Source organism: Tursiops truncatus, chromosome 19 (assembly GCF_011762595.2).
Source record: "Tursiops truncatus isolate mTurTru1 chromosome 19, mTurTru1.mat.Y, whole genome shotgun sequence".
NCBI lineage: Eukaryota > Metazoa > Chordata > Mammalia > Artiodactyla > Delphinidae > Tursiops > Tursiops truncatus.
In genome coordinates, this window is record NC_047052.1 from 3,412,618 (window position 1) to 3,440,579 (window position 27,962).

General features: G+C 45.4%; 2 protein-coding genes across 11 annotated transcripts in view; one reads left to right on the plus strand and one right to left on the minus strand.

Annotated features, from left to right (window-relative positions):
* GINS2 (GINS complex subunit 2) lies at positions 1 to 26,714 on the plus strand. Of its 2 annotated transcripts, XR_012328129.1 has the most exons (6): positions 1 to 197; positions 427 to 541; positions 19,001 to 19,100; positions 21,840 to 21,966; positions 22,181 to 22,385; positions 25,705 to 26,714. XR_012328129.1 is itself a non-coding variant. In XM_019935217.3 (5 exons), exons 1-5 carry the CDS (start codon positions 108 to 110, stop codon positions 22,304 to 22,306), a joined length of 558 nt encoding a protein of 185 aa, XP_019790776.1. In that variant the 5' UTR covers positions 2 to 107; the 3' UTR covers positions 22,307 to 22,883. The 2 variants fall into 2 exon arrangements, 1 of the variants encoding a protein (XP_019790776.1); XM_019935217.3 differs by lacking the exon at positions 25,705 to 26,714 and having other exon boundaries at positions 2 to 197; positions 22,181 to 22,883.
* The window catches only part of GSE1 (Gse1 coiled-coil protein), a 413,117-nt gene continuing 411,702 nt past the window's right edge, over positions 26,548 to 27,962 (minus strand). For all 9 annotated transcript variants that reach the window (XM_073796392.1, XM_033844481.2, XM_073796391.1 and 6 more), the window contains one exon: positions 26,548 to 27,751. In XM_073796392.1, coding sequence (XP_073652493.1) covers positions 27,617 to 27,751 — 135 coding nt within the window. In that variant the 3' untranslated portion in view covers positions 26,548 to 27,616. The remainder of the gene's footprint in view (positions 27,752 to 27,962) is intronic.

A 27,962-nucleotide genomic window follows, 5' to 3' on the forward strand; every position in this document is an offset into this window, starting at 1 on the left:
CTGGGCATTGCTCGGTGGCGGGAAAGCGGCGGCTGTAGCGCGTCTTCCCGGACGCTGAGGGGCCGGAGGCGGCGGCGGCGAGTCCCGGGCTGGCCGCGGGCCCCACCATGGACGCAGCCGAGGTGGAGTTCCTGGCCGAGAAGGAGTTGGTCACCATCATCCCGAACTTCAGTCTGGACAAGATCTACCTCATCGGGGTGAGACCCGCCGGGCCTCCGGCTCTCCCTGGTCGGTTCCCGCTTCCGGGAGGGGGGCTGGGCGGCGGGTCCAGCGCCCACAGGTGTCGTCTGGCGGCGTTCGGGACCCAGCGCAGATGAGCGGTGGGGCGCAGTGTGGCCGAGAGCGCGCTCGGGCTTCAAGCCCGTGGACAGCAGAGGTCCAGCGATGCAGTTTTGAGGGACGGTGTGTGTGTGTGTTTGCTTGCAGGGCGACCTGGGGCCTTTCAACCCCGGCTTACCAGTGCAGGTGCCTCTGTGGCTGGCGATCAACCTGAAACAGAGACAGAAGTGTCGGCTGCTCCCCCCCGAGTGGATGGACGTGGGTGAGCACGTGGAGGGGGAGCGGGGTGTGGAGGGGGAGCGGGGTGTGGTGAGGGGGCGGGCCGTGGGGGCTGGGGTCGCCCTCCCGCGGGTGGAGGCAAGCGGTCCTTCCAGGGACGCGGCGTCGCTCATCAGGTGAAATCAATGAATGCTTCCCAGCCTCAGCTGCGCGAGGCCGCGGACCACTGTTAGTAATGGTCGTTTGGGGTATGTGTACAAATTCTACTTAAGGTTTTGATTTTAAGATATTTCCACAAACTTTTTAATTTTAATTCTAGTTTTATATTGCAGTATAGTTGATTGACAGTGTTGTAGTAGTTTCAGGTGTTCAGCAAAGTGATTCAGGTACATATACATGTGTCTACTCTTTTGCAAATTCTTTTCCCACTTTGGTTATTACAGAATAGTGAGCAGAGTTCCCTGTGCTGTACAGTAGGTCCTTATTGATTATCTTTTTTTCCCTCCCCCCCAATTATCTGTTTTAAATATCATAGTATGTATATGTCAACCCCAAACTATCAGTTTATCCCTCCCCTCCACCTTTCCGCTTTGGTCACCGTAAGTTTGTTTTCTAAGTCAATGAGTCTGTTTACGTTTTGTAAATAAGTTCATTTGTATCTTTTTTTTAAGATTCCGCATATAAATGTTATCATATATTTGTGTTTCTCTGTCTGACTTATCTCACTTAGTATGATAATCTCCAGGTCCATCCATGTTGCTCCAAGTGGCATTCTTTCTTTCTTTTTTTAATGGCTGAGTAATATTCCATTGTGTATATGTACCACATCTTCTTTACCCATTCCTCTGTCGATGGACATTTAGGTGGCTTCCATGTCTGGGCTATTGTAAACAGGGCTGCAGTGAACATTGGGGTGCATGGATCTTTTCGAATTAAGTTTTGTCCTGGTAGATGCCCGGGAGTGGAATGGGCTGGATCATGTGGTAATGCTAGTTTTAGTTTTCTGAGGAACCTCCACACTGTTCTCCATAGTGGCTGTATCAATTTACATTCCCACCAACAGTGCAAGAGGGTTCCCTTTTCTCCACACCCTCTCCAGTATTTATTGTTTGTAGGTTTTTTGATGGTGGCCATTCTGACTGGTGTGAGGTAATATCTCATTGTAGTTTTGATTTGCATTTCTCTAATGATTAGAGATGTTGAGCATCTTCTCATGTGCCTGTGGACGTCTGTATGTTTTCTTTGGAAAAAAGGCTATTTAGGGCTTCCCTGGTGGTGCAGTGGTTGAGAGTCCGCCTGCCGATGCAGGGGACACGGGTTCGTGCCCCGGTCCGGGAAGATCCCACATGCCGCGGAGCGTCTGGGCCCGTGAGCCATGGCCGCTAAGCCTGCGCGTCCGGAGCCTGTGCTCCGCAACGGGAGAGGCCACGGCAGTGAGAGGCCCGCGTACCGCAAAAAAAAAAAAAAAAAAGGCTATTTAGGTCTCCTGTCTGTTTTTTGATGGGGTTGTTTTTTTGTTTTTTGTTTTTGATATTGACCTGCATGAGATCTTTCTAAATTTGGCAGATTAATTTTTTGTTGTTCACATCATTTGCAAATATTTCCTCCCATTCTGTGGGTTGTTTTTTCGTTTTGTGTATGGTTTTCTTTGCTGTGCAAAAGCTTTTGAGTTTAAAGAGGTCTGTTTGTTTATTTTTATTTTTGTTTTTAAGTTTTATTTTATATTGGAGTATAGTTGATTAACAATGTTGTGTTTGGGACTTTGCTGGTGGCGCAGTGGTTAAGAATCCGCCTGCCAGTGCAGGGGACACGGGTTCGAGCCCTGGTCTGGGAAGATCCCACATGCCACGGAGCACCTAAGCCTGTGTGCCACAACTACTGAGCCTGCATTCTAGAGCCCGCAAGCCACAACTACTGAGCCTGTGTGCCACAACTACTGAAGCCCACGTGCCTAGAGCCCGTGCTCTGCAACAAGAGAAACCACTGCAATGAGAAGCCGGCGCTCAGTAACAAAGACCCAACGCAGCCAAATAAATAAATAAACAAAACAATGTGTTAATTCCTGGTGTACAGAAAAGTGATTCAGTTATACGTATACATGTATCTGTTCTTTTTCAAATTCTTTTCCCATTTAGATTACTAGGATATTGAGCAGAGTTCCATATGCTATACAGTAGGTGCTTATTGGGTATCTATTTTAGATATGGTAGTGTGTATATGTCAGTTCCAAAGTCCAAATTTATCCCTTCTCTCTATTTCTCCCCTTTAGTAACCATAAGTTTGTTTTCTAAGTCTGTGAGTCTGTTTCTGTTTTGTAAATAAGTTCATTTCTCTTTTTTTAGATTCTTCATATAAGTGATATATGATATTTGTCTTTGTCTGGCTTACTTTGCTTAATATGTTAATCACCAGGTTCATCCATGTTGCTACAAATGGCATTATTTTATTCTTTTTTTATTTTTTAATTTTTTTAATTGAAGCATAGGTGATTTTTTTAACATCTTTATTGGAGTAGAATTGTTTTACAATGGTGTGTTAGTTTCTGCTGTATAACAAAGTGAATCAGCAATACATATACATATATCCCCATATCTCCTCCCTCTTGCAACCCCTCCCCACCCTCCCTATCCCACCCCTCTAGGTGGTCACAAAGCACCGAGCTGATCTCCCTGTGCTAGCATGGGTGATTTACAATGTTGTGCTAATCTCTGCTGTACAGCAAAGTGACTCACATATGTACACATATATACATTCCTTTTTTTCCTAAAGAGTGGTACATTAGATCATTTATTTGTGGCAAGACAGATATTTCCATAGTGCATTTTTTCCCATGATAGAAGCTTTAAATATTCCCTTATTTTCCTTAGAAATTTGATTTTTGCTTGAAATGGACTAGATTTTTCAAGATTTTAAAAAAACTTTTTGTTTATTGAAGTATATTTGATTTAGTGTTGTGTCACTGCTGTACAGCAGAGTGACTCATTTATACACGTACACTCATTTTTTATATTCTTTTCAATTATGCTTTATCCCAGGATATTGAGTATAGTTCACTGTGCTGTATAGTAGGACCTTGCTGTTTATCCATTCTCTATATAATAGTTTACATCTGCTAACCTCAAACTCCGATTTGATCCCTCTCCCCCACCGCCCTCCCCCTTGGCAACCACAAGTATGACCTCTTATGTCTGTGAGTCTGTTTCTGTTTTGTAGGTAGGTTCATTTGTGCTGTATTTTAGATTCCACATATAACTCATATCATATGGTATTTGTATTTCCCTTTCTGGCTTATTTCATTTAGTATGATAATATCCAGGTCTATCTGTGTTGCTGCAAATGGCATTACTTCATTCTTCTTAATGGCTGAGTAATACTCCATTGTGTATATGTACCACATCATCTTTATGCATTCATATGGTGATGGACATTTGGGTGGCTGACTCGTCTGGGCTAATTGTAAGCAGCACTGCAGTGAACATTGGGGTGCATGTATCCTTTCAAACCATGGTTTTCTCCAGATATATGACCAGTAGTGGGATTGCTGGGTCATGTGGTAATTCTATTTTTAGTTTTTTAAGGACCCTCCATACTGTTCTCCATAGTGGTTGTGCCAATTTACATTCCCACCAACAGTGTAGGAGGGTTCCCTTTTCTCCACACCCTCTCCAGTATTTATGGTTTGTAGAGTTTTTGATGATGGCCATTCTGACTGGTATGAGGTGATATCTCATTGTAGTTTCAATTTGCATTTCTCTAAGAATTAGCGATGTTGAGCATGTTTTCATGTGCCTGTGGACGTCTATATGTCTTCTTTGGAGGAAAGTGTATTTAGGTTTTCGCCCATTTTTTTATTGGGTTGTTTGATTTTTCGATATTGAGCTACACGACCTGTTTGTAAATTTTGGAGATTAATCTTTTGTTGGTCACATCGTTTGCAAATACTTTCTCCCATTCTTTGGGTTGTCTTGTCATTTTGCTTATGGTTTCCTTTGCTTGCAGAAGCTTTTGAGTTCAGTGAGGTACCATTTGTTTTTTTTTGTTTTAATTTTTAAGAATTTATTATTTTTTATTTATTTGTTTTGGCTGTGCCAGGTCTTTGTTGTGGCATGCAGGCTTCTAAGTTTTGACATGTGGGCTTCTTAGTTGTGGCCTGCAGGCTTCTTAGTTTTGGTATGCATGCAGGATCTAGTTCCCTGTTCAGGGATCAAACCAGGGTGCCCTGCATTGGGAGCTCAGAGTCTTTCCCACTGGATCACCAGGTAAGTCCCTTTTTGTTTTTTATTTTTAATTTTTATTTTATATTGGAGTATAGTTGATTAACAATGTTGTGTTATTTTCAGAGGTACAATGAAGTGATTTAGTTATACATGTATGAACTCTTTTTCAAATTCTTTTTTCATTTAGGTTATTAGAGAATGTTAATCAGAGTTCCCTGTGCTGTACAGTAGGTCCTTGTTGGTTATGTATTTTAAATATAGTAGTGTGTACAGTAAGTCCCTACATATGAACCTTCAAGTTGCGAACTTTCAAAGATGGGAACGTGCGTTCACATGTCCAGTCACGTCTGTTAGTTCACGTGTCTGTCGTACATTGCCATGTGCGTGCATCCTCTACAAGTGGTTGTGCTTTGGTGTACTTTACTGTATAGAGTACGCTAGTACAGTATCTTTATTTCAAGCCCAGGATGTCCGGAAGCAGGCATAAAAGCAGCGGTGATGTAGCTGGTACTGCTAAGAAGCGCCAAGCAATAATAGTGGAAACAAAAGTGCAAATAATTGAGAGAGTGGAGCGAGGCGAAAAGATGGCAGATGTCGCTCGTTCTCATAACAAGAATCGTTAACCACCAGCACGATCCTAAAGAAGAAGGACAAGATCATGGAACGTGTGAAGGCTGCTGTGCCGATGATGTTGACAGTGATATCAAAGAAGCGTGGAAAAGTGATGGAGGAGGTGCAGAAACTTCTCAATAGGTGGATGGCGGATCAGCATCAGCGTCGAGTCCCACTCAGCTTAATGCTGATTCAAGAGAAAGCCAAAAGCCTTGCAGAGGAAACACGGCAAAGAATCAGAGGGCACATCTTCTAATGCCAGCCACGGCTGGTTTCATCGGTTCAAGGCTGGAGCCAGCTTCACAAGGTAAAAGTAAGTGGTGAGGCAGCGAGTGCAGATACGATAGCTGCCCGGGAATTTCCTGAAACGCTTTGAGAAATTATTGATGAAGGCGCGAATTTACCCGAGCAGGTGTTTAATGTGGATGAGACAGGACTGTAGTGGAAGAGGATGCTGGACTGAAGTTACATCAGCAAGGAGGGAAAGTTGATGCCAGGCTATAGAGCAGCAAAGGACAGGCTAACTCTGTTGTTTGGTGGCAATGCTTCTGGTGCTATGAAGCTGAAGCCTCTGTTAGTTTATCATTCAGAGAACCCAAGAGCCCTTAAAAACGTAGCCAAGGGCTCTCTTCCTGTTGTGTGGAAGAGTAACCCCAAAGCCTGGGTTACACAGGCCATTTTCCAGGATTGGTTTTTCCACCACTTTATCCCAGAGGTAGAGAAACATTGCTTGGAGAAGCACATCCCGTTCAGCATTCTTTTGCTGCTCGACAGTGATCCGGGCTACCCCCCATTCATGAATGACTTTCATCCCAACGTCAAAGTAGTGCATCTGCCACTGAATACCATGTCGTTAATCCAACATATGGACCAGGGAGTTGTAGTGACTTTCAAGAAATATTATTTACGTCACACTTTCGTCAGGCAGTAAAGGCAAGTGACCAACAGGAACAACTTTGTGACAGTTTTGGAAGGACTGTAACATCTACACGGCCGTAAAAAAGATTGACTTTTCTTGGCATGACGTTATGGCCGTCACCATGAATGGGGTTTGGAAGAACCTTTGCCCACAGTTTGTTCACAATTTTCTTGGTTTTGAGAAGGTGGATGAGGAGTCCAAAGAAGTCTTCAGCAACGTAGTGACCCTCAGCGAGAAGCTGGCGCTAGATCTGCAAGAGGACAGCTTCATTGAACTCGTTGCTGTGCAGCACGAGGGGCCTACTAGTGAAGACCTGAAGGAATTGGAGGCCCAGAGAAAGGACAAAGACAAGAGGAAGAAGTAACTGAAGAATCGAAGAGATTCACAACACAGGAAATTGCAAGGGGATTTCCTTTATTTGAGGGGGCACTGTTGGTTTTTGAGGCACAGGACCCTAACACAGAACGGTACACGAAGGTTGCAGCAGCCGATCAGAATGCAGTCCAGTGCTACCGTGTCATGTGTGAGGAGACAAAAAGAGCCACTACCAAGACATCACTGGATCGTTTTTTCAAGAGGGTAGATAGAATCGATCCAGCAAAGAACCAGAACCTGTGCCGTGAACGTCAGGCGTGAGTGACATTGCGGCTTGCCCTCCGTCTCCTGTTGCTGACGGTCCTTCAGCTCTACCATGTCCCACCTCCCCTCCCTCCTCCAGTCAGTAACTCCTCTTGCCTGTTCACTCGATGCCAGCTCTATGCCAGCTGTTGTACTACTGTACTGTTCAGGGTACTGTAAGATTTAAAATGTTTATTTTTTGTGTTTGTTTTTATGTATTATTTGTGTGAAAAGTATTATAAACCAATTACAGTACTATATAGCCTATTGTGTTAGTTGGGTACCTACGCTAACTTTGTTGGACTTGTGAACAAATGGGGCTACGAATGCCCTCGCGGAATGGAACTCGTTTGTATGTGGGAAACTTACTGTATATGTCAATCCCACACTCCCCGATTTATCCTTCCCCTACATCGTTTTCCTTTGGTAACCGTAAGTTTGTTTTCTAAGTCTCTGAGTCCGTTTCTGTTTTGTAAATAAGTCCATTTGTATATTTTGTTTTAGATTCCGCATAGAAGCCGTATCATATGATACTTGCCTTTCTCTGTGTGGCTTACTTTACTTAGTATGATAATCTCCAGGTTTGTCTGTGTTGCTGCAAATGGCATTATATCATTCCTTTTAATGGCTGAGTAATACCCCTTTGTATATATGTACCACATCTTCTTTATCCATTCCTCTGTCAAAGGACATTTAGGTTGCTTCCATGTCCTGGCTATTGTAAGCAGCGCTGCAATGAACATTGGGGTGCATGTATCCTTTCAAATCATGTTTTTTCCCCATATATATGCCCAGAAGTGGGATTCCTGGGTCATATGGTAGCTCTATTTTTAGTTTTTTTAAGGAACCTCCATACTGTTTGCCATAGTGGCTGTACCAGTTTACATTCCCAACAACAGTGTAGGAGGGTTCCCTTTTCTCCACACCCTCCCCAGTATTTATTGTTTTTAGACTCTTTGGTGATGGCCATTGTGACCAGTGTGAGGTGATATCTCATTATAGTTTTGTTTTTGTTTTTGCGGTACGCGGGCCTCTCACTGTTGTGGCCTCTCCCGTTGCGGAGCACAGGCTCCGGACGCGCAGGCTCAGTGGCCATGGCTCACGGGCCTAGCCGCTCCGCGGCATGTGGGATCTTCCCGGACCGGGGCACGAACCCACGTCCCCTGCATCGGCAGGCGGACTCTCAACCACTGCACCACCAGGGAAGCCTTCATTGTAGTTTTAATTTGCATTTCTCTAATAATTAGCGACGTTGAGCATCTTCTCATGTGCCTGCGGCCGTCTGTATGTTTTTTTTTTTTTTTTGGCGGTATGCGGGCCTCTCACTGTTATGGCCTCTCCCGTTGCGGAGCACAGGCTCCGGACGCGCAGGCTCAGCGGCCGTGGCTCACGGGCCCAGCCGCTCCGCGGCATGTGGGATCTTCCCAGACCAGGGCACGAACCCGTGTCCCCTGCATCGGCAGGTGGACTCTCAACCGCTGTGCCTCCAGGGAAGCCCTTGCGTCCATTTTTTGATGCGGTTATTTGTTTATCAAGCTGCATGAGTTGTTTGTAAATTTTGGAGAGTGATCCCTTGTCAGTGGCATCGTTTGTAAGTATTTTCTCCCATTCTGTGGGTTGTCTTCTCGTTTTTATGGTTCCCTTTGCTTGCAGAAGCTTTTGAGTTTAATGAGGTCCCATTTGTTTATTTTTGTTTTAATTTTTCTTTTACTTTGGAGTTTAATTGATTAACAGCGTTGTTATTTTCAGGTGTACAGCAAAGTGATTCAGTTATACATATACATGTCTCTCCTCTTTTTCAAATTCTTTTCCCATTTCGGTTATTACAGGATAGTGAGCAGAGTTCCCTGTGTTACACTGTAGGTCCTGTTGATTATTTATTTGAAATGTAGTAGTGTGTATATGTCAGTCCCATACTCCCAATTTATCCTTCTCCTCCACCTTTCCCCTTTGGTAATTGTAACTTTGTTTTCTAAGTATATTTTATTTTAGATTCTGCATATAAGTGATATCATGTGATATTTGTCTTTCTGTGTCTGGCTTACTTCACTTAGTGTGATAATCTCCAAGTCCATCTACGTTGCTGCAAATGGAATTATTTTATTTGTGTTTTTTAATAGAAGTATCGCTGATGTATAATGTGTGCATCTCTGCTGTACAGCAAAGTGATTCGGTGATTCACATACATACATTCTTTTTTTAAAATATTCTTTTCCATTATGGTTTATCCCAGGAGGTTGGATGTAGTTCCCAGTGCTAAACAGTAGGACCTTGTTTTTTTTTTTTTTAAAAAAAGTTTATTTATTTATTTTTGGCTGCATTGGGTCTTCGTTACTGCGCACTGGCTTTCTCTGGTTGCAGCGAGCGGGGCTACTCTTCGTTGTGGTGCGCGGGCTTCTCATGGCGGTGGCTTCTCTTGTTGCGGAGCACGGGCTCTAGGTGCACGGGCTTCAGTAGTTGTGGCACACGGGCTTAGTTGCTCCGTGGCATGTGGGATCTTCCCCGACCAAGGCTCGACCCTGTGTCCCCTGCATTGGCAGGCGGATTCTTAACCACTGCGCCACCAGGGAAGCCCTAGGACCTTGTTTTTTATCTGTTCTAAGTATGATAGTTTGCATCTACCAACCCCAAACTCCCAGTCCATAGCTCTCTCCCTTCACCCGTCCTTTTTGGCAGCCACCAATCTGATCCCTGTGTCTGTTTCTGTTTTGTAGATAGGTTCATTTGTGCCATATTTTTGATTCCACGTGTAAGTGATATCACATGGTATTTGTCTTTCTCTTTCTGACTTCACGTAGTATGATACTCTCTAGTTGCATCCATGTTGCTGCAAATGGCATTATTTCGTTCTCTTTTATGGCCAAGTAGTATTTGATTGTATATACGTACCACATCTTCTTTATGAAGATGGACATTTAGGTTTCTTCCATGTCTCAGCTATTGTAAGCGGTGCTACCATGACCACAGCGGTGCGTGTATCTTTTTCAGTTATAGTTTTGTCCGGGTATATGCCCAGGAGTTGGATTGTTGGGTCATATGGTAGCTCTAGTTTTAGTTTCTGAGGAACCTCCATACTGTGCTCCACAGTGGCTGCACCAACTTACATTCCCACCAACAGCATAGGAGGGTTCTCTTTTCTCCACACCCTCTCCAGCATTTATTGTTTGTGGGCTTTTTGATCATGGCCGTTCTGACTGGTGTGAGGTGATATTATAGTTCTGATTTGCATTTCTCTAATAATTAGCGATGTTGAGCATCTTCTCATGTGCCTGTGGATGTCTGTATGTGTTTTTTGAAGAAAAGGCTATTTAGGTCTCCTGTCCATTTTTTGATAGGGTTGTTTGCTTTTTTGATATTGAGTTGCATGAGCTCTTTGTAAATTTTGGAGATTGATTTCATGTCGGTCACATCCTTTGCCAGTATTTTCTCCCATTCTGTAGGTTGTCGTTTCGTTTTGTTTATGGTTTCCTTTGCTGTGAAAAGCTTTTGAGTTTAATGAGGTCCCATTTATTTTTGTTTTGGTTTTAATTTTTATTTTATATTGGGGTTTCGTTGATTAATAATGTTGTGTTAGTTTCAGGTATACAGTATAGTGATTCAGTTTTACATATACACGTATCTACTCTTTTTCAAATTCTTTTCACATTTCGGTTATTACAGGATAGTGAGCAGAGTTCCCTGTTTTATACAGTAGGTCCTTGTTGGTTATTTATTTGAAATATAGTAGTGTGTGTATGTCAGTCCCATACTCCCAATTTATCTTTCCCCTCCACTTTTCTCCTTTGGTAACTGTATGTTTATTTTCTAAGTCTGTGAGCCTGTTTCTATTTTGTAAATAAGTCAGTTTGCATATTTTGTTTTAGATTCTGCATATAAGCTGTATTGTATGATATTTGTCTTTCTCTGTCTGGTTTACTTCACTTAGTATGATAATCTCCAGGTCTGTCTGTGTTGCTGCAGATGGCATTATGTCATTCCTTTTGATGGCTGAGTAATACTCCAGTGTATATATGTACCGCATCTTCTTTATCCATTCAACTGTGGGTGAACATTTAGGTTGCTTCCCTGTCTTGGCTATTGTAAGCAGCACTTCAATGAACGTTGGGGTGCATGTATCCTTTCGAACCGTGGTTTTCTCCAGATATATGACCAGGAGTGGGATTGCTGCATCTTATGGTAGCTCTATTTTTAGTTTTTTAAAGAATGTCCATAGTGTTTTCCATAGTTACTGTACCAGTTTACATTCCCACCAACAGCATAGGAGGGTCCCCTTCTCTCCACACCCTCTCCAGTATTTATTGTTTGTATACTTTTTGATGTTAGCCATTCTGACTGGTATAAGGTGGTATCTCATTGTAGTTTTGATTTGCATTTCTCTTATAATTAGCGATGTTGAGCATCTTTTCATGTGCCTCTTGGCCCTCTGTATGTCTTCTTTGGAGAAAAGTCTATTTAGGTCTTCCCCTATTTTTATATCGGGTTGTTTGGGGTTTTTTTGATATTGAGCTGCATGAGCTGTTTGTAAATTTTGGAGATTAAGCTTTTGTCGGTCACAACGTTTGCAAGTATTTTCTCTCATTCTGTGGGTTGTCTTGTTGTTTATGGTTTTGTTTGCTTGCAAGAGCTTTTGAGTTTAATGAGGTCTCATTTGTTTATTTTTATTTCCATTATTTGAGGAGACAGATCAAAAAGATCTCGCTGTGATTTATGTCAGAGTGTTCTGCCTATGTTTCCCTCTAAGAGTTTTTCGTATCCCAGCCTTACATTTAGGTCTTTAATTCTGTTTGAGTTTATCTTTGAGTATGCTGTTAGACAGTGTTCTAGTTTCAGTCTTGTGCATGTAGCTGTCCTGTACACACTGGTACACTGTGCATCAGTGTAGCACCCTTTATTTAAGAGACTGTGTTTTCTCCATTGTGTAGGCTTGCCTCCTTAGTCGTAGATTAATTGGCCATAAGTTTGTGTGTTTGTTTCTGAGCTTTCTTTGATCTATATGTTTTGTGTTCGATCTATATTTTTTGTGTTTGCCTGTAGCATACTTTTTTGATTACTGTAGCTTTTTTGTAGTATAGTCTGAAGTCAGGGAGCCTGATTGCTCAAGTTTCGTTTTCTCTTGTCAGGATTCCTTTGGCTCTTCTGCATCTTTTTTGTTTCCATACGCATTTTAAAATGTTTTGTTCTAGTTCTGTGAAAAATGCCACTGTTCATTTGATAGGGATTGCACTGATTCTGTAGAATGACTTGGGTAGTATAGTGATTTTGACAACATTGATCTTCAAGTTGAAGAACATGGTATATCTTTGCATCTGTTTGTATCATCTTGGATTTCTTTCATTAGTGTGTTAAAGTTTTCAGAGTACAGGTCTTTTGTCATCTTAGGTAGGTTTATTCCTGGGAATTTTATTCTTTTTGATGTGCTGGTAAATGGGATTGTTTCTTTAATTTCTGTTTCTGATCTTTCGTTGTTAGTGTATAGAAGCAACAGATTTCTGTGTATGTATTTTGTATCCTGCCACTTTGCTGAATTCATTGATCAGCTCTTGCAGTTTTCTGGTAGCATCTTTAGGATTTTCTTTGGATAGTATCCTGTCATCTTCAAACAGTGACAGTTTTACTTCTTTTCCAATTTGGATTCCTTTTATTTCTTTTTCTTCTCTGATTGCCATGACTAGGACTTCCAAACTATGTTGAATAAAAGTGGAGAGGGTGGACATCCTTATCTTGTTTTTTTTTGTTTGTTTTTTTTGTTTTTGAAGATATTGGGGGTAGGAGTTTATTAATTTACTTATTTATTTTTGCTGTGTTGGGTCTTCGTTTCTGGGCAAGGGCTTTCTCTAGTTGTGGCAAGTGGGGGCCACTCTTCATCGCGGTGCGCAGGCCTCTCACTGTTGCGGCCTCTCTTGTTACGGAGCACAGGCTCCAGACGCGCAGGCTCAGTAGTTGTGGCTCATGGGCCTAGTTGCTCCGCAGCATGTGGCATCTTCCCAGACCAGGGCTCGAACCCGTGTCCCCTGCATTAGCAGGCAGATTCTCAACCACTGCGCCACCAGGGAAGCCCCTTATCTTGTTCTTGATCTCATAGGAAATGCTTTCAGGTTTTCACCGTTGAGTATGATGTTAGCTGTAGATTTGTCATATATGACTTTTATTATGTTGAGGTAGGTTCCCTCTATGCCCACTTTCTGGAGAGTTTTTATTATAAATTGGTGTTGAATTTTGTCAAAAGCCCTTTTTGCATCTATTGAGATGATCATATGGTTTTGTTTGTTTTTGTTTTATTTATTCATTTGTGGCTTACTTGGTTCTTCGTTGCTGAGCGTGGGGTTTCTCTAGTTGCGGCGAGCAGGGGCTACTCTTCGTTGTGGTGTGCAGGCTTCTCATTGTGGTGGCTTCTCTTGTTGCAAAGCACAGGCTCTAGGCACGTGGGCTTTAGTAGTTGTGGCTCGTGGGCTCTAGAGCGCAGACTCAGTAGTTGTGGCGTGCAGGCTTAGTTGCTCCACGGCATGTGGGGTCTTCCCAGAACAGGGCTCGAACCTGTGTCCCCTGCATTGGCAGGCAGATTCTTAACCACTGCGCCACCAGGAAAGTCTGATCATATGGTTTTTATTCTTCAGTTTGTTAATGTGGTGTATCACACTGATTGATTTGCAGATATTGAAAAATCCTTCCAACTTTGGGATAATCCCACTTGATCGTGGTGTATGATCCTTTTAGAGTATTGTTCAATTCAGTTTGCCAGTATTTTGTTGAGGATTTTTGCATCTGTTCATCAGTGATATTAGCCTGTAATTTTCTTTTTTTTATGGTATCGTCTGGTTTTGATATTAAAGTGATGGTGGCCTTATAGAATGAGTTTGGGCGTGTTCTTTCCTTTGCAATTTTTGGGAATAGTTTCAGAAGGTTAGGTGTTAAACTCTTCTCTGAATGTTTGATAGAATTTAGCTGTGAAGCCATCAGGTCCTGGAATTTTGTTTGTTGGGAGTTTTTTAATCACAGTTTCATTTTTAGTACTTGTGATTTGTCTGTTCATGTTTTCTGTTTCTTCCTGGTTCAGTCTTGGAGGGTTGTACCTTTCTAAGCATTTGTCCGTTTCTTTTAGGTTGTCCATTTTACTGGAATAGAGTTGTTTGTAGTAGGTGCTTATGGTCCTTTGTATTTCTGTTGTAACTTCTCCTGTTTCATGTGTAATTTTATTTATTTTAGCCCTCTCCCTTTTTTTTCTTGATGTGTCTGGCTAAAGATTTATCAATTTTGTTTATCCTTTCAAAAAACCAGCTTTTAGTTTTATTGATATTTTCTATTTTTTCTTTGTCTCTGTTTCATTTATTTCTGCTCTGATATTTATTATTTCAGTGTACTATCTTTGGGTTTTGTTGTTTTCTTCTTTCTCTAGTTGCTTTAGGTCTAAGGTTAGGTTGTTTATTTGAGATTTTTCTTGTTTTCTGAGGTAAGATTGTATTGCTATACACTTCACTCTTAGAACTGCTTTTTCTGTATCCTATACATTTTGGATGATCATGATTTTGTTTTCATTTGTCTCTAGGTATTTTTTAATTTCCTCTTTGGTTTCATCAGTGATCCATTGGTTGTTTAGTAACATATTATTTAGCCTCCACGTATTTGTGTTTTTACAGTTTTTTTCTTCTAGCTGATTCTAATCTCATAGTGTTGTGGTCGGAGAAGATGCCTGATATGATTTCAGTTTTCTTAAATTTACTGAGCCTTGCTTTGTAGCCTAGCATGTGATCAATCCTGGAGAATGTTCCACGTGCACTGGAAAAGAATGTGTATTCTGTGGCTTTTGCGTGGAATGCTCTGTAAATATCAATTAAGTCCATCTGGTCTAATTTGTCATTTAAGGCTCGTGTTTCCTTATTGATCTTCTGTCTGGATGATCTGTCTGTGATGAAAGTGGGGTGTTAAATCCCCCTACTATTACTGTTACTGTGTTACTGTCAATTTCTCGCTTTATGGATGTTAGTATCTGCCTTATATATTGAGGTGCTCCTATGTTGGGTGCATATACATTTACAATTGTTATATCTTCTTCTTTCTTTGATCCTTTGATCATTATGTAGTGTCCTTCTTTGTCTCTTGTAACTGTGTTTATTTTAAAGTCTAGGGACATCCTTGGTGGTGCAGCGGTTAAGAATCCACCTGCCAGTGCAGGGGACACAGGTTTGAGCCCTGATCCGGGAAGATCCCACATGCCACAGAGCAACTAAGCCCATGCGCCACAACTACTGAGCCTGCGCTCTAGAACCTGCAAGCCATGACTACTGAGCCCGTGTGCCACCACTACTGAAGCCCGCATGCCTAGAGCCCGTGCTCCACAACAAGAGAAGCCACTGCAGTGAGAAGACCGTGCAGCACAATGAAGAGCAGCCCCTGCTCACCGCAACTAGAGAAAGCCTGCATGCAGCAACGAAGACCCAATGCAGCCAAAGATAAATAAATAAAAGTAAATATATCAAAAAAAAATTTTTTTAAAACCCAGAGACCAGCATGAGGAACAGAGTTGTTACCTTACATTAGAGAGAATGCATGACAATAAGGCATCGTCCATCCAAGGCAATATTGTTTTTGGCCACCTAAGTGGATGAGGTTGTGACACAGGGTGCAGACATAGATGAACCTTTATTTTTTATTTATATTTTTGGCTGCGTTGGGTGTTCATTGCTGCACGCATGGGCTTTCTCTAGTTATGGTGAGCGGGGGCTACTCTTTGTTGTGGTGCGTGGGATTCTCATTGCAGTGGCTTCTCTTGTTGCAGAGCACGGGCTCTAGGCACGACGGCCTCACAGGCCTCTAGAGCGGAGGCTCAGTAGTTGTGGCGCACGGGCTTAGTTGCTCCGTGGCATGTGGGATCTTCCCAGACCAGGGCTCAAACCCGTGTCTCCTGCATTGGCAGGCAGATTCTTAACCACTGCGCCACCAGGGAAGTCCCGATGAGCCTGTAAAATGTTACATTAAGTGGGAGAAGAACCAGACACACAGACCAACTATTGTATTCTTCTATTTATATGAATTGTTCAGAGCAGGCAGATCCACAGACAAAGAAGATTAGTGGTTGCCTAAGGATGAGGGTTTGAGCAGGTGATGGAACCATTATGGGGTTCCTTTTGGGGTGATGAAAATGTTCTGAAGTTGATTGAAGTGATGGGTGCACAACTCTGTGAATATACTAAAAAACCATTGAATGGTGAATGGTATGGTATGTCGATTATGCCTCAGTAAAGCTGTTGGAAAAAAACCGAGAAGAAAATACCGCATCAAAGAGGCACACGGTCTTCTTCCTGAACCATTGCAGTCTTTTTCTCACCTGGAGCTATGAATGGCTCATTACTAGTAAAGAATGAATGTCACATTTATTTGGGGTCGGGGTTGGGGGGGCATATGAAATTTGAAAAGCCTCTGAGAGATTTTGATTATCCCCTTCCCTTTGGAAATCACCCGGGGGTACCTACCTCCTAGAAGCTAGGACACTTGGAGCCAGCTGCACTCAAATACAGTTTAAGAAAGATTGCTCGCGCGTTTTGTCTTTACTTCCTGTCCCAAAGGGGTGTGTGAATCTGGTGGTCCTGAAACATGACAGGAAACTCCAGTCCCTTCTGCTCTGAAGGGCGTTTTTTTAAGCAGGGGCCTCCCCACCCACCCACCAGGCGCTGGTTCTGTTGGTGCTGCATCCCTTTCTGTCAGTTTTGGCCTATTCTAACCCAGGTGTTAGAGGGCAACAGCCTGTGTCGTGGGAGGGCCAGAGTCAGAGGGAAGGTGTGGAGACAGTCTGCCTGAGGCCTCTCGTATGCCTGGGCAATCGTGCGCTGACGAGGCATGGAAATCAGTAGTCATCCCGTGGGTCCTGCCCAGGAGCTAGCTGCTGCTCCTGCCCCTGTAGATTGGTTCCACCTGTTCTTGGACGGCATGGGAATGGAATCGTCTGGCATGTCAGTTTTCCTCTGACTTCTCTTATTCATCAGTGTCTTTGAGATTCGCCCTTGTTGTTGCACGTGTCATTGCGTCATTCTGTTATCGCTGTTACCGCTGAGTAGTGTTTCCTCCGTTGCGTGAGGATTCCGCAGCTTGACCCCCCATCCTTCTGTTGGTGCATATTTGGGTCGTTTCCCATTTTAGGCTACTGTGAAGAAGGCTGCTTTGAGCAGTCGTGTCTCAGTCTTTTTGCGGGTATGTATTTTTATTTCTCTCAGGTAAATAAACACCTAGAGTCGGGGAACTGGCAGCTCGTAGGGCAGACTGTGCTTCGCTCTGTTAGAAGCTGCCCAGGAGCCCTGCAGAGTGGTTGAGCCACTCCTGTAACCCCAGCAGAGACGTACGAGCTCCTGTTGTTGCACTCCGGGCCGTCACTGGGTATGGTCGGTCTTTTTGATTCGTTGCAGGGTTTGAACAGAGGTGTTTCATACTCTGATTTAGATGTGGAAAAGAAAGAGACTCAGTCTGTGGTGTGGAGATGAGTGTGGGGAGGGGGCGGTAGGGGGTTAGCCCGGCAAGAGCTCAGGGTGGCTTGCCCAGTGAGTTGATGGAAGCAGGCAGATGTGGTTGGCATCTAGGCGTATTTTGAAGAAAAGGGTCAGCAGGATTTGCTGAAGGACAGACCATGGGATGAGAGAGAGGAGGTAAGGGTGCCCACTGGGGTTGCTGGTGGGGCTGCCCTTTCCTGAGACATTGCAGGGACAGTGTGGACCAGGGTGGGAGCCGGGAGAGGGTTTGAACATGCGACACTGGAGGTGCCTGTTAGACATCCGAGTGGCAATTTTGTGGGCAGTGGGGCACCTGAGTCAGGAGGTCAGGGGAGGGGCTGAGCTGGGATTCTAGGTGTGGAAGGTGTCATGAGAGCATAGGTGGCGTTTAAATGAAGTGGGATGAGAACACGTGGGATATGGGTGTAGGCAGTGGAGAAGGGGTGAGGGAAGGAGCTCTGTCCTCCAATGTGTTGAGGTCAGGAAGGCCTGGAGGAGTCGGGGAGATGAGAGGAGAACTTGGGGAGAGTGGTATCCCAGAAGCCAAGTGATAAACACACCCCAAGTACTGGTCCTTGTCAGACGTGACGAGGCCTGAGATGTGGCCCTTGGGTTTGGCCGAGCAGAGGTGGTGGCCTCGGTGAGCCGTGTCAGAGGGTGGGATAGTCGCCCACCCGAACAGTTAATGCCGATGTCAGGGAACTCTTGAAGGTTTGTTGTGAAGGGCGTGAGAAATGGGTTGGTAGCTGGAGAAGGATTTGGTGTCAGGGGAGGGTTTTCTTTTTAAGCTGGAAGATGTTGCATCGAGTTTGATGGACGGCTCCGATAGCGAGGGCAAGAGGGATCACTCAGGAGTGGGGACAGGTGCCGGAGCGGTGTTCTGTGCAGGTGAGAGAAGGTCCAGTGCGCCCCTTAGAAGGATGCGGTGGCGGTAGTGTGCGGAGCCCCGCAAGGTGTTGGGGAGAAAGCATGGAGAGGGCGGGCAGGATGGAAAGTGAGAGGGTGTCTGGAGCAGGGGAGTGTAAGGATTGCAGGGTAGCACCGAGGGCCCCTGGAGATGCGTGGCCAGTCATTTCACACGAGGCCCCACTGCAGAGTTCTGTCTGTGTGTCCCTTCGCCATAGCGTGCAGTGGCGGGTTCAGGACTCGGGTTTTCTCAGGCCAGGGGGAAGGACAGAAGGGGAGAGGGGTGAGGCGTGTGGAGATTGTTCCTGTGGATGGAATTGGACTCAGCAGTTTGATTCCAGACATGGGGCGTTCAGCTCTGTATTAGTTGTAAGTTGTCTTGCTGTCTGCTGAACAGGGTTTAATATAAAAGTAAATTTCTCCGGTCACTGGTTACTGTCATCACTGCTTGCATCAAAGGTAGAGTACTTCACTCTTTACCTAAGAAAAGAACTTCAGACTCTGACATCCTGTTTTCAGTCATATATTCTGCAGGCCCAGCAATAACCCAAATCTACCACCTTCTCTAAGAGAAGTGCTTGAGGAAATCGGCCCAGTGATGTCTAGTTACTGCTATGTTATTTCAAAAAGTGGGTTTTTTTAATGTACTTTTTAGTTGATTGACTAGCTAATATAGGTACTTGGTAAATTTGGACGGTTTTAAAACTATATTTTGCTCGTGGTCATGGTAAAATGTACACACTTCTAAATTTCAGAGAAGTTGGAGGAGATTCGGGATCATGAACGAAAGGAAGAGACTTTTACCCCTATGCCCAGCCTTCACTACATGGAGCTCACCAAACTCCTCTTAAATCAGTAAGTACCTCTCACTTCTTCGAACCCACATGCACGATGGAACCCCCAGTTCCCAGCCCACCTCCTTTCGTGTTCCACGCTCATTACCGAGGGAAGTGGTAGCTTTGGCGCCCAGGTCCTCAGCCGGTAGTCTGGGAGTCGTTTGTGGGCACGCACACACTGGCCGGGCTCTGTCTCTCCCTGTTTCTCTTTTTTCCCTTTCTCCACCCTTCCCTCTCCTGGTGGATCCCGTGGTTCTTTCCATTCTGCGTCCTACCCGTCACTTGATATTGGACTCTAGTGTCAGCCCATCACCTCCAGCAGTAGCCTTTTTCTGAACTGCGAATGCGTCATTAGTCGAGCTGCACCCCTTTTCCCCTTTGGGCCTGTGCGTCTGCGCTCTTGTATCTCTTGCACAGGAAGGGGCCAGGGGTCGCATTTTCCTTCGACCCTGGGCTGGAAGGCAGGTCCACTGGGGCAAAACTGTTTCCCCTCATCCAGTTCAGGCTCCCCACGGGCTTCTAATTCATTCTCCGCCGTGTGTGTGTGTGTGTGTGTGTGTGTGTGTGTGTGTGTGTGTGTGTGTGTGTGTGTGTGTGTGTGTGTGTGTGTGTGTGTGTGTGTGTGTGTGTGTGTGTGTGTGTCTGTGTGTGTGTGTCTGTGTGTGTGTGTCTGTGTGTCTGTGTGTGTGTGTGTGTGTCTGTGTGTGTGTGTGTGTGTGTGTGTACACCGGCCTTCTGCCCCGTGAGTCCACCTGTTCCCTCCTCGGGTTTACCATGTACACCGTCCTTCTGCCCCGTGAGTCCACCTGTTCCCTGCTCCCTCCTCGGGTTTAGCATAGCAGGCCCTCCCTCCCAGGTTACGTGTGCCAGTCCTCCTGGCAGCTCTGCACCCCTCTATAGCATCTGTCAGGTGTAATGCTCTAACTGCTGTGCCTGAGCTGTTCCCCACCCCCGCCCCCAGGTCTCATGGGCAGGGACTGTCTCGCCTGCCCCTGCACAGTGCCTGGTACTCACATGTTTGTGGAATGTCGGGGGCAGGCAGGTGTGGCTACTTAGAATGTAATTTGCACAATGTCAAGCTTTTGAAGCCCTGAGCACCTTTTCATTGATGGATTCAAGAGCAGAAGCAGAACCAAAGTTGGAAGCTCCCTACTGCCTCCCGAAGAGCAGCAGGGGCCGGGGGCCCACCTGTGGAATTCAGGTGAAAATCTGCACATGGACTTGTCCTTGAGTTGACATGTGGCTGCAGTTGTGTAGTTCACAACATTCTCAGCATTCAACATGCTAAGCGTCCCACCAGGTAGTGGAGATGGTCATGTAGGCTTGAGTTCCAGTTTCGTGGGGAGGAGATGCGACCCTGTTGACAGATGTGGTATAACCCTGCAGTGTGTGCTAATGCTGTTCAGAGTATGTCGGGGTGCAACCCTCATGCCTGGTGCTGCCAGAGGAGGGATCCCTGGCTTGGAGGCTGAGGGGAGATTTACTAGGGGAGAGGGCAGTGTAGGTAGAAGGACAGAAGGTGAAAGGGCCTGGATTTGTGGAGCAGGGCTGTTGGGACCGGCGTGGACTGAGTGAGGGCAGGGCGGTGGGCGCGGCGTCCCCAGGAGAGTGTTCAGGCAGGTGGGCGTTATCCGGAGGATATGAGAGGGCTGCTTTTGTAGGGGAGTGTGACTTCAGAAGGGAGAATATGGGAGCAGAGGGGAGGCCGGTTCATCTTCAGTTTTTGAAGTTCAATGAGTTACGTACGCAGTGCCTATCGAAACCCTTGTTTTATAATTCCTTAGAGCCATGCATTCAGTGAAGGGACCTCGGTTCTGCAGTGCAGTTCACGAGGAGCTGGGGTCCTTTGTTCTTTAACCTGCTGTTCAGAGCATAAGATCCAAATGTTTGGGTCTTAAATAAAATCTACTGTATCAATTGTATGCTACTGATTCTCCATCTAGTCATCTTGAGCTATTTTAGCCTGTGGAGACAGCCTTGCCAGCTTACCCTAGGACGCCTGGTGATCCGTGATGTTGGCTTTTGCTTTTGTCTTCTAGTTTGTCTCTTCCTTCAAAGGTTAGTTTAGTTTACAAATGTGTCACACAGGAAGGCTCTCAGTGCGGCCCCGCTGGCTCCAGTCAGACTGTTACCCAGAATTTGCTGTGTATAGGTGTGCTGTTTATGCTCATTTGCGATTTGTTCTGTGACTTCTGCAAATGTATCTTTGTTTTCTCTGTAGAGTGGGACAGTCCTATCCTTCAGGGATTTTGTGAGGATAGAAATGCCTGGCACAGAGCCTTCGTCTTCTTTCCCTAGTGGGTTCTAGCCCTTGGATAACAGATGGGGTATTAGCATTAGAGGTCATGACTGCTGAGCCAGCCTTTGAAAGAAATTCATTCTCGATGGAAATTCTATAGCATAGAACACTCAGTTATCCTGAGTCAGGGGAGGACCGACTCAGAGCTGCTTCTCCAAGATCTCATTTTTTTTGGTGAATAACAGAAGTCCTTGTACCACAGCCTGCCCAGGGACAGGTAACATGAGCACAGATAACTCGGTGAGGATCACGGCTGAATTTTCTTGGCACCAAGCTTAACCGCTAGAAATCCTTACATTTTAAAAAACTGAAAAAGCGAAACCAATTTTGAGTCTAGAACAGCTTGTGCATTTTTGCCTAAATCCAAGCAGCATTTACACAAGCCACTTCTACCTGGAAGTTGCCTTAGTTCGCTGAGTGCTTCCTTATACGATTTATTTCACCTTTTGCTTCCTTTAGTGCTTCAGACAACATCCCGAAAGCAGATGAGATCCGGACCCTGATCAAGGACGTGTGGGACACTCGCATAGCCAAGCTCCGGGTGTCTGCTGACAGCTTCGTGAGACAGCAGGAGGCACACGCCAAGGTGGGCATGCGGTGGGCCGCCCACGGAGGCCGGATGCTCTGTGGGACAGCCCGCGGCATCTTGTCTGCTTAGGGCGTCGCGGGAAGGGATAACTAGCCATGCGGGGCTTTCAGAAAATTATTACTCATTGGTTCCTTATTTTTTATCCAGTAGATTTAACCTTTCGTGTAATCAAAGACTCAACCAACCCGGTCTGTTTGCCCTTGTGTTTTAGCTGGATAACTTGACCTTGATGGAGATCAACACCAGTGGGGCTTTCCTCACACAAGCGCTCAATCACATGTACAAACTCCGCACGAACCTGCAACCTTCTGACAGCTCCCAGTCTCAGGACTTGTAGGCAGAGACTGGTTTGTAGAGGCCCGTGTCTGCCAGCAGGAGGCTCACCGGGTGGCCTGAGCGCTCGGGACGTGACAGAGGTACTCACATTTCCAGAGTTCTAGAACTATTTCTGAATGTATGCAAAAAACTGCAGTGAATCAAGGGGTGGGTTCATAACCTTGTTGGCAAGCAACAGGCTTGTGCTTAGTCCTCGAGACATTCTGTAATTCCATGTCTGTATCTGGGAGCCAGCTGTCCTTTCATGGGGAAACGAGAAAAGCATTGGCAGAACGAATGATTTCGCTAGCAGAGCTCTGGGTCTCCTGCACGGGACTGTTGTGTGCAGGTGAGTGTTCGGTGCCGTCCAGTGTTGCTTTTAAGACGGAGATGTAGCAGGATGGTAAGATGGAGATGTAGCAGGATGGTAACGTGGCCTCGGCCATTCTTCTCCCTTCTTGACCCTCATCTCTGGGGCTAAATTTAGTCTGCTACAGAGGCTCTTCACACGGAGGAGGACAGCAGATGAGTGGCGAGTGACAGCAACCCATATTTATCATCTAAGCCCTGATACACAATAAAGATGGAATCAACCCACATCTCTGTTGGGTTTTTTTCCTGCATAACTGCCACGCAAGGGAGCAGGCCAAGTGGCTAGAATGATCTGATGGACCAAACTTGAGAGGTTTAGCAGGCAACTGTCAACTTCCGACCGACACTCTGGGTATCTCTTGTTCTCTTGGCTGTTTCTGGGTAAGGCCCTAAGGGTTGCTTATCAGCAAGAGGAAAGTCAGGACAAAATCAATTCCATGTTATCGAGTGTATGAGTGAAGCTGAAGACACGACCCCAGGGGGAAAAGCGGGGCCTATTACATGGTTCTTGCTGAACTGAGGGGAAGACAGTTCTAGGCAGCAATGGCTCAGGTAACGGTATTGGTTTTTTTCCCTAGGAGGAAAAGTTTAAGCGCTAGCATTGCTCAGTCCCTTACAGAAAAGTACATTACCGCAGGAGGCGGCGGGGGGGAGATCGTCTCGTCATGTAATGAGTAGGTTCGGTAACCAGCTGGTTTCCAATGCTAGCGCCGTCAATCAAAAGCAGTCACATGCCATCTCAAGGGTTATGAGGGGTACGTGTGCGTGATCAACTGGGCCTAAAGAATATCTGCTGGTGTTTTTACCCTTCAGTGTTTAAAATACAAACTTACTTCAGGTTGCTCAAGCAGCTATTGTTTAAGCACCGAAGGGCCGCACATGGAGGGATGAGGACCCAGAAGACCTGGTCTCCATCACTTAAGAGATGACAGGACTTGTCTTTTCATCTCTCTCTTATGCAGAATCCTTCAGAGTTAATCTGGGGAATGTTCTAGAATGAAACCACGTGTTACTGTGGCAGTTTAGGAGTCCTGTGTATCTCAGATTTCACCCCGAATCCCCTTCTCTTAAAACCTGGCCGAGGCACAGTCGAATGTGTCTTCACACTTTACCTTAAAGCTGTGTAATTGTTGAGCTCTTATTTTTATTTTTTGGCCTTATTACAACATAGAAAAGATTTTTCTCTTAAGATGATTTAGGAAGATTTTATTTTTTGGATGTTGTCAGAAATTACAGCAATATATTCATAAATACCTAATTACTACATTCAACAAATAATATTACAATACAGTTAATTCAAACAAGTACACTTAGAACAGGTTTAGTTTCACAGCATCTAAACTGCCCCCCAGAGTGACCGAGGCACTGTTCCTCCTCCTTCCATGTACTGGTTGACTGTTCTAGCAGTTAAGCATAGGTACATACAGAGTAACACGACTGATTGATTAGCATGGTCTTCCTCGGGTCAAGGTAGAGTTAAGGAGTTAAGGTTAAGCGCTGGATCAGAAGGTTGGGGACAGGCTACTGCAAGTAGTAAAGTCGATAGTGTGGTTACTTGGAAGAGGACAGGGCTGCTGCGAAGTGGCTAATCCACGCTGTACGATGAACAGCGTCGCGGTGCTGACCATCTCCATCTGGTGGCAGGTCCCTGGAACTTGCTACACTTTAAGCCGTGGCCCAGAGGGAAGGGGGGTATGCAATCTAATGTTGGAGATGTGACAGCATCGTGAGCTACTTGACGAAACACCATCCCACGTACAAACTTAAGACTTCCTGTTAGAATACTTTAATGCGTCGCTACTTTGCTGAAGGTGTCGGCTCCTTTTAATATTCTTTGAGTTTCCCTGAGGGTGTATAATCTATGAGCATGTATGCCAATTAAGTGTTTTGTTTCCTTTAGAATATAGACTACACTGTTGAAGAGCCTATCTTGGTCACTTATCTGAGATAATGGATTAAGATTACGATATTTCACATCAGTTTGGCTTGTTTCTACGTGTGGCGCCAAGTTTGGGGGAAAGCTCTGGGTTGTTGCTAACGATCTGATTAAATGCAGAACCACACGACTCACTTTTGGAAGGGATCCCATCCTGCACAGGTTTAGCGAAACCCCCTTCAGAGGGCAGACGGCAGCCGTCTCTCCCAGGTGCCGTGGGAAGACACAGGTCGTGCAGGACTGTTCACAAAAGTACTGACACAGAAGTTGCATGATCAGTTCTAGAGCAAATGTGGTGCACTTCTGAACTTTGTCTTTCAAACTCAGTGTGAAACAGCTGAACAGAAAGCTTCAGGGATTCCATATTTCTGTCAGTTTTTAAGCCCAAACTGAAAAGAGGCTCTGATGCTACCATGCTCTTTCAGAATAAGTGTTTTCAGATTATAAAACTAATTACTAAATGGAACAAAAAACCCCCCAAGATTGGGTACTATGTCTCAGTGGTGCAGAGACATAGTACCCAATCTTTTGTTTTCAAGACACTTTGTTTCCTTTTTCTTAGTTTATTCATGTTGCCTTACGGGTTTGTATTTATATTCTGATTGTCCTATTACTTCTTGAGCCTTAGAATATCCAGAGACCCTCACAGGTCGGTGGGAGTATGGGGAAGCAGAGTGATGGAGCAGCTCAGAGGCGGGGCAGCGGGGAGGCAGGCAGTTCTAGCTCAGTGACACAGCTGCACCCCTGGGCAGGCGTCCCTTTAACCTGTGTGCCGCGTCCTCCTCCCCAAAAGCAAAACAGCCGCAGACACAGGCGCTCCCCTCAGGTGGTAACAGGATGGGGCTGTGCACGTTATCAGATCTACTCATCCCTTTGCTTTTTGGCCAGGACCCCTACCAGAGCCGAGGAGCAAAGGCATCCAGACATTTTCTACTATGGAGTTAGGAGGACTGGGGGGAAGCGTTAAGATGTAGTAACCCTTAGGCCTTCAGAGCCAGCAAGCAGATTTTAGGTAGAGAAATTCAGTGACGTTTTGCCCTGATCGTTGGCAGTGGGGCTCCCTCTAAACACCTGTCGCCACCTGTGGCACATGGCGCTCTGTGTCTTTGCAGGGGAGGAGGCCCCGGAAGAGCCCTTAGTTCTCGTCAAGTCGTTTCTGTAGAGAGAAAAGCACTTGCTGACTGCTGCTAACACTGGCGGCACTTTTCGTCTGAGTTTGCTAATAACTGGAAGATTCTTGGCAGATATACAGAGCAAACTGTGTGGGAACAGATAAAGTGACACAACGCCATCTGCCAGCAAGCTGTTCCGCGCAGCTGAGGTCTGGGGCCGAGGGCGTGGCCACTTCCTGAAGGTCAGCCAGCCCTTCCCCTGGCCCGGGGCGCGATGCTCGGGTCCCCTCTCCCTCCCCCCTCCCCCGGGCAGACCAACAACCACTGGCTGCTTTGGCCTCTGGTTCAGGCCCACTTGGGCAAGAGATGCCTTCCTGATCTAGATTTCACGCTGCCTGAACCTGCCTCATCCCCGTTCCTAGCCGCTCCTGTGGTTGGCACAGTAAGTCAGTCCAAGAAGAGAAGTTCTGCGCAGACATTGTTCACCCTACTTTCAGGCTGGTACAAAGCTTTGCATCTAAATAAATAAACCCTATACAGTTTCTACTTTGCACCTGCGCAGACTGCCGTAAGACACCTCAGCATCCTGCCCCAGCAGCCGCTCCCTTCCTCAAAGGCTCTTAACGAAGCCCATGTGCGCCTGCGTGCGTGAAGGTGCACACACAGCGTCCACCTGGCTCCCACTGGAGCCCGCCCCTCCTCGCTTCATAGCATGGGCTGTGGTGAACTGGCTGCTGTCCGGAGCAGGGGCGGGGCGCAAGAGGAAGTGAGGCGTAACCATGGCTTTCTACATCATCACTCTGGTGCAACTCAAAAATGAAGTGATCGCATAGGCGCCAGTGGTAAGCTCTTTACTTTTCTTCTTCTTTAATTTTTTAAAAAACACTTCAATATCTTAACGTCCTGACCAGCAGCAGTACAAACACTAAAAAGCAAGGATTTTTTTTTTTGCCCAGAAAAACAAAACAAAAACAAACAAAACCCCCAAACAAGAAAACAAACAACAAAAATCCCTCCAAACCACATATTAAAAATGGCAGGCTTTTTTATAACAATAATTAAAGTAATAAAAACATACAAAACTTTGTTTTTTTAATATATATACACAGTACAAGGCTGAAGCACCTTTGACTTTCCTCTCAAAAATTTACGTTTGTATGAAAACACCCCTACCTGCCGCAGTAACAATCTGGTGGGTGTGCATAAATGTGTACACAGAGCTCTGTACATTCCCCCCCGTGAAGTAATAGAAAGGTACCTTCAGTTTGTCGATTCGCTTTTTATCTTTAGGTAAGGTAAGAGCTTTTCTGGGGAAAAGCCTTTGGGTAAGGCTTCAGCACTGTTGCTTTGTGTGCTCCTAGGACCTGTTGCTTTGAAGAAAATTTTGCAGAAAAAGTAACTGAAATAAGCCCTTTACTTAAAAATGCACCCCACCTCCCTTCCACTGAAGGTAGGTCTCAGTCCCGGGGAGGACTGAGACCGGCCACCACCCCCTGCAGCCAGAACCACCTGGGTTCTCGAGGCCTAGTCACATGGCAACCAAGACAGAACACCGACGGTCCGGTCCTACACACCCAGGGGCTAGAAACGATTGGATTTTAGTGTTGGTAATGGAGCCTTTCATCTTCAGATTAAAAAATCATGACGTGGGGAAAGAATAAAACTGCCTTTAAAAAGAAAAAACTGGGTGTTCTACAGGGGTTGCTCGCTGAATTACAAAGGCGATTCAATTGCATTGAAGTCAAGGCGAGTTCGTTCTTTCTTCTGGAGCCTGGAATCCTTTGCTTCATGCATGTGGCACATTCTCATTTCTTTAAGCTTCAAACCTCCCAGTGAAAAATATTAAATATTCAAGGTAATAAAATAGATAATATTTCTATACTATAGGTTCGGCCTAGTGCAAGGGAAACCGTCACCTAGGATATCCCTTAAAGTAACCTCTAGGCCAATGCATTGCAGGCAACGCAAGGCACTTCCGTAAGTGATCCAGTTCTGCCTGGAGTCGCTCCCTTTCTGAAACAATCTTCTGTTTCTGGCTCCTCAACTCCTGGAGAGAGAGAGAGAGAGAGAAATTCACGTAAAGCACTCATTTCACGCGGTAAGGAAACGTATGTGTGGAATGCTAAGGAAACGTGTGTGTGGAAATGCACGAATGTGCTGGAGGCCGACCTTCAGCACTCTGAACCAGCTCTGACTGTCCCCGAGGTTTCGGATTCTTACAGTACCTGCGCTCGCTCATAGGAACAGGGTCTCCTGCC

What these genes read in the sequence shown, in the direction of transcription:
- GINS2 (XM_019935217.3), top strand. Translation starts at nt 108, where the DNA reads ATGGACGCAGCCGAGGTGGAGTTCCTGGCCGAGAAGGAGTTGGTCACC. An exon ending in ACAAGATCTACCTCATCGGG is followed by an intron (nt 198 to 426) that starts GTGAGACCCGCC and finishes GTTTGCTTGCAG; the next exon opens with GGCGACCTGGGGCCTTTCAA. An exon ending in CCCCGAGTGGATGGACGTGG is followed by an intron (nt 542 to 19,000) that starts GTGAGCACGTGG and finishes TCTAAATTTCAG; the next exon opens with AGAAGTTGGAGGAGATTCGG.